The sequence below is a fragment of the Mus pahari genome, chromosome 1, assembly GCF_900095145.1.
Source record: "Mus pahari chromosome 1, PAHARI_EIJ_v1.1, whole genome shotgun sequence".
NCBI lineage: Eukaryota > Metazoa > Chordata > Mammalia > Rodentia > Muridae > Mus > Mus pahari.
The window spans coordinates 15,978,822-15,985,317 of NC_034590.1; the positions used below are offsets into that span (position 1 = coordinate 15,978,822).

At 40.0% G+C, this 6,496-nt stretch overlaps 1 protein-coding gene across 4 annotated transcripts in view; it reads right to left on the bottom strand.

Moving 5' to 3' along the window:
• Positions 1-722: 722 nt before the first annotated feature.
• LOC110322740 (zinc finger protein 345-like) overlaps positions 723-6,496 on the bottom strand; it is a 17,674-nt gene continuing 11,900 nt past the window's right edge. For 3 of the 4 annotated variants that reach the window (XM_029546172.1, XM_029546179.1, XM_029546176.1), the window contains exons 3-5: positions 6,003-6,129; positions 5,536-5,631; positions 723-4,371 (exon numbers count right to left, since the gene is read on the bottom strand). In XM_029546172.1, coding sequence (XP_029402032.1) covers positions 2,069-4,371; positions 5,536-5,631; positions 6,003-6,129 — 2,526 coding nt within the window. In that variant the 3' untranslated portion in view covers positions 723-2,068. The remainder of the gene's footprint in view (positions 4,372-5,535; positions 5,632-6,002; positions 6,130-6,496) is intronic. The other variant, XM_029546182.1, reaches the window with a different exon arrangement.

A 6,496-nucleotide genomic window follows, 5' to 3' on the forward strand; every position in this document is an offset into this window, starting at 1 on the left:
TCTGTGTCTTGAGGATATAAACAGGTCCCCGTGCTTGACAAACACAGCCATCTTTTTAGCCTACAAACTTTACATTAAAAAAATTCATAGGCCACATTTATGTAATATCCATGATTTGTTGACTCTTGGTATATATCCTGTATGAACATATATAAAGGATTGTTAAGATGGCCCAGTGGGAGAAAGCGTGAAATACACACCTTAAAACCTTAATTCAGGCTGGGCGGTGGTGGTACACGCCTTTAATCCCAGCACTTGGCAGGCAAAGGCAGGCAGATTTCTGAGTTCGAGGCCAGCCTGCTCTACAGAGTGAGCTTCAGGACAGCCAGGGCTATACAGAAAAACCTTGTCTCGAAAAACAAAAACAAAATAACCTAAATTCAGTCCCCCCAAACCAGATGCTGTAGTGCACATCTTTATTTAAAGCACTCCTACAGCAAGATGGATAGATGGTGGAGAAAAGAGTATCTTCTGGAAGCTCACATAACTATCCTGGACCATGCAATGCAGTGTCAGAAACAAGAGAGATTCTGTATGCACAGACCCCTGAAAGTTGTCCTCTGACCTCCATGGCTCACAATACCAGCATTCACACACTAATAACTTTAAAAATATGACTGAATTGTTGGTTCCAGTATTATCACACATGCTACAGGTAGGAAGGAAAAAAGCTGCTTAGACCCGAGCTAATTTCAAAAGAGAAAAGCAATATGAACAGTGAATGCCTTAGATCTCATTTATTCAAAGAAATCCATGTAATAAAAAAATTGATGGTGCAAGCTCAATATGGAAACTGTTAAATAAAAATAATAACTACAGAGCAAGATGGCTCAGTGGGTAGATGACTGTTACCAAGCTTAATAAGTCCAAATTCAATCCCCAGGATCCACAAGTGCGAGATCAATGACTCTCATTGATGTACTTATGTGACAGCCACACATTCCTAGCAGCACATGTACATACATATATATACACGAGATAAATGAATGTACCTTTTATAATAAACCACTGCTACTTTGCAGTTAATTCTATAGAAAACTCAACATTTTGAGATTACATACAAGTCCATACAGGCACTGACTAAATACAGGCACATGTGTACATATACTTACAAACATATATATAGTTCATACATACATACATATGCCCATTTATAAGAACACCCTACTATTCCCATGGCTGGCACTTAAGGGTTTTACTGGACTCTCACAACAAATGGGGATATCTTAATGACTTAATTAATGACAATAGCTCAATGACTTAAATTTCCTTAAACTTTCCAATACTTTAGAAAAATGTATTTTATCTTACATTCTACAAAAACACTTCTAAAACTAATCAAGGTCAACGTGAAATGAAATTCATGTTTAACAAGACAAATATAAGCGTGTGCTTATCATTACTAATTTGTAACATTCCTCATGCATGTTTACTGTATAAACAATCAATAAACAAATTTGTTTTCTGTAATATTAGGCAATGTGCAATTAGATCTCAGCATAAAATGAACTTCAAATAAAGAAATTTCATTTTGGAATATGCTAATAAGCTAGGAATTCATTTCTCAGTAAAACCTGTTATGTAGAACAGCACCTATAAAAAACTAATTGTGATATGAGTTGTGTAATATATATGTTGAATTGTAACCTGTTAAGGACCTTCCTTCATTCAGAACACTTAGGGTATCCCCACCTATGAACTATGGGACTAATCTTTGATACAGAAATGATTTCTGAGTCACGACATTCCAAAGCCTACTCTTCAATGAGTTTCTCTACCCGATACCAAATGTGACCCACATTGTGAGAGACAATGGTCTCATGCTAGCATGAGACATTTGAGGTTTATGAAGTTAATGTGCTACTCAAGACTTTTTCACATTCAGAGCACAAAGTCTCTCCTAGGTGAATTCATTTGTTCATACTGTTGGTGTTGGGCATATTGGAGTTGGGCATAGAAGCCAAGACTTTCCCAGTTGCTGCATTTGGAAGGCTTCTTTACTGTATGAATTTGATGATACACACTTTACTGTGTATCTGACTAAACCATTTTCCAGTCTTGCCATTACTTAAGGCTTGTCTTCAAGATGAGTTTGTAGATGAGATGTCAACTCTGACTTCTGTAAGAACACTTTCCCACATCTCTCACAGATAAAAGGCGTTTCCTTCCTGTGAATCAACTTATGTTTAGAGAAAACTGACCTGCTTCTAAAGGCTTTCCCACAATGAGTGCACACATAAGGTCTCTCTCCTGTGTGAATTCGCTCATGTTCTTGGAGTTGGACCTTAGTACAAAAGGCTTTCCAACAGCTGTTGCATTTATAAGGTCTCTCCCCTGTGTGAATTAGAAGATGCACCTTCAGTTCAGATGGAGAACAAAATGACTTCCCACAGAAACTACATTTATAAGGCTTTTCCACCATGTGAATTTTTTCATGTCTACTCAATGTTGACAACTGTTTGAAGGCCTTCCCACACACAGAACACACATAAGGCCTCTCCCCTGTGTGTATTCGAGAATGTGCCTTCAGCTGAGATGTTTTACTAAATGATTTCCCACAGTCAGGACATTTACAAGGCTTCTCTCCTGTGTGGATTTGATAATGTGACTTCAATTGGGATGGATAATTGAACAACTTCCCACAGTCAGGGCATTTGTAAGGCTTCTCACCAATATGAAGTTGCTGATGGGGTATCAAAGTAGACTCCTGGAGGCCCGTCTCACATTTCTGAGAGACAAAAGGTTTCTCTTTAGTGTGAATTAACTGATGCTTACGAAAAGATGACCTGCTACTGAAGGCTTTCCCACATTCAGTGCACACAAAGGGTTTCTCTCCTGTGTGGATTCGCTCATGCTCTTGGACTTGTTCCTTAGTAGAGAAGGCTTTTCCACAGTGGCTACACTTAAAAGGTCTCTCTCCTGTGTGAACTCGATAATGTGCCTTCAGTTGGGACATTTTACTGAACAGTTTCCAACATTCACGGCATTTGTAAGGCTTCTCTCCTGTGTGATTCTGATAATGCACCTTTAGTTCACATGGAAAATTAAATGATTTCCCACACTCATGGCATTTGTAAGGTTTCTCCCCTGTGTGACTATGGCAATGCACCTTCAGTTGGGATGGATAATTAAATGACTTCCCACAGTCACTGCATTTGTAAGGCTTCTCTCCAGGGTGAAGCTTTTCATGCCGGTCTAGTATTGATTTCTGATTGAAGGCCTTTCCACATTGAGAACACACATAAGGTTTCTCCCCTGTGTGAATCCGTTGGTGCACCTTGAGTTTAGCTGTTTTACTGAATGACTTTCCACATTCACGGCATTCATAAGGCTTCTCGCCCGTATGAATTTGATGATGCACCTTCAGTTGGGATGGAAATTTAAATGATTTCTCACAGTCATTGCATTTGTAAGGCTTCTCTCCATTGTGACATTGTTTATGGGATGTCAACTCTGATTTACGTAAAAAGGCCTTCCCACAAATGTCACAAATAAAAGGTGTGTGATTCTTGTGAATCAATTCATGTTCATAGAAAGCTGACCCATCACTGAAGGCTTTCCCACACAGAGTACATACATACAGTTTCTCTTCTGTGTGAATTTGCTCATGCTGTTGGAGTGCAGCCTCATTACAAAAGGATTTCTTACAACTGCTACACTTGTAAGGGTCTCCTCCAGTGTGAACTACATGGTCCACCTTCAGCTGGAATGGATGGCTCAGTGAATCTGACACATAAAGGAAAGCCTTCCCACCACTGTAGGAAACAATAGGTCTGTCCACAGTGAGAGTGATCTCAGGTTTATGCAAAGATATGGCATAGAGTACCTCCTGACACTGAGAACTTTGATCTTCTTTCTCCTGAAAATGGTTTCCATAGATCAGTGGTCGTTTATGGCTGAGAACATCTCCATTCCCAGTACTTCTGTATGATTCTTCTCCTCCACGAGTAACCACACAGTTAGCATTACAGGAGCCTGGTATAAGGAGTTGACTGGATGCAACAATGTCAATGAGCTGATCGCTTTCATTCTGATCATTTGCTCCTAGGTTTAGATCCAAACTTTTTGGAAGTGAGTGATATTGTGGAAGACCCTCTTGTGTTGAAATGAGGTAGGGTCCCAAAGGAATGGCTTCCCTGGGCTTTTGATATTCATGATCACTATTTTTGCTCAGAGTTTTCTTGAGGAAAGAAACAGGAGGGAAGAGCAGAATCTGGTTTTGTTGATCTCTCTTTGTAATGTCAGCACCCTGCCATAGTTCTTGTAAAAGGGAACACCATGAACCATCTCTTGTGACTTCATTTGCCACATTGCTATAAACTGAAGTTTTCCTGGACACTTTCTGTGGTAAGGTATCATCTCCCGATTTTTCTACAAACAGAAAGAGATGGAGGAATAAGCAGAGTGAATAGGATGGAAGATGAATCAATCATACAGATGGACTAAGATTGAACATTAATGCCTAAATCAGGTTCTAATGATATTGATGATGCTAACAATTAGTAGAAAAAAACCAAAATTGTGTATTCAAAAAGAAAAACAAGTAGGGATTACAAGATAACAAAATAAAGTATCAAGAGAAAATAGTTCAGAGGCCCATAAGAGAAAAAATGATCAAACAAAAGGCCTTTCTGATTTGAATGAAGTAGATCCCAATGTCTGATCTCCAAAAATGAAGGAAGGCGACCATCTTACAGGAACTGTCCTCACATATCTAACCAAGGCATGAGAGACTGTAAGGTCAAGGATGAAAAAGTTTATCATAATACAACAATGAGAACTGCATGTTCAGAATGAACAGAGCCTTTAAGGCAAACCTATTAACACTAAGCCTAAGGTACCACAACTAAGTGGAAAAAATGAACCAGTCTAGGAAAGAAAATCAATGAAGCCGGGCGGTGGCGGTGCACACCTTTAATCCCAGCATTTGGGAGGCAGAGGCAGGTGGATTTCTGAGTTCGAGGCCAGCCTTGTCTACAGAGTGAGTTCCAGGACAGCCAGGGCTACACAGAGAAACCCTGTCTCAAAAAAACAAAAAAAAAAAAAAAAAAAAAAGAAAAAGAAAATCAATGAAATCAGAGACAAACACAGAAAGCAAAACAGACACAACACAAATGACAGTAAGAACCCACAAGACAATATACTAATTCAAAAGTCAGACAGTAGAAGACACAAATTACAACCAGTTCTTTCCCCATGACTTGAGCAATATATTAACCAACTTGCCAGGTGTTCACAAACAAGATGTGCAAATAAAACTTCTTGTGCACATACACATGGGAATACACCGGTCATTGTAAGAAGAAAATGCCTGAGTTAACCCACTTAGGTTTACTCCTCTCCATGGACAAACAAGCTCATCCCACAAACTCATCTTTCAGAAAGTTTCACATTGCCACACATCAATGATAAATGGACTGAATGTATTATAAAAATAAAAACTCCAAGGAGAAAACCACCTAAAAGCGACCACCACTGAGAACTTGGTGAGACAACTGACAAAGGCCTCATGCAATCTACCCGACCTGGGCTCACCTCGACATCTCTGGCCTGGGAACTCAGCCTTTGTTGTCTGTGCCTCCTTTCCTTGTTCCATCCTAAAGAGGACTCCAGGGCTGGGAATGGAATACCCTGTTAATCAAAAGGATATTGGGTTTGGGGTAGTTTCTTATCTTTTAGAGATAATCCAATGAAGCTTTGCACTACCTCATTGGGAAAACCAAGTCAATACTCTATTTTGTATAATTAATACTAGTAGGAGAACAACAACAAAAAAAAGAAGCACCAGGACAAATGAAGTAAATGCACACACACACACACACACACACACACACACACACACACACACACACACGCGCGCGCATACAGGGGGAGGGAAGGAGGGAGGGAGACAAAGACTGACAGAGATTACACTTCTGATAGCCCACTATGCTTTGGAAAGAGAAGGAAGATCATCTCTCCTCAATAAGGTCCACCCTGGATCCCCAGCCAGCCATGCTCACCCACTGCCAAGAGGTGGCTGTAGATCTCCAGCATCACCTCCTGGTACAGGCATCTCTGGGCGGAGTCCAGTTGCTGCCACTCCTCCTGGCTAAAGTTCACAGTTACATCCTCAAAGGACATCCATCTCTGTAACAATGTACCACAGTTCATTGTGAATGACTCGTCATTGGCAAATGGAAAAGTTATATATTAAAAGGTTAAGTTTTTAATGATATTTCACGTATTTTCCACAAAATATCTACTTTTCATTAATTTGGGGAGATAAGAGAATTCTTATAAAGCAACCAATCCTTCCATCCATCATACGCAATCACATTTCTTTCTTTTTTTCTTTTGGTTTTTTGAGACAGGATTTCTCTGTATAGCACTGGCTGTCCTGGAACTCACTCTGTAGACCAGGCTGGTCTTGAACTCAGAGATCCCCCTGCCTCTGCCTCCCAAGTACTGGGATTAAAGGCATGTGCCACCACTGCCCGGCCACAATCACATTTCT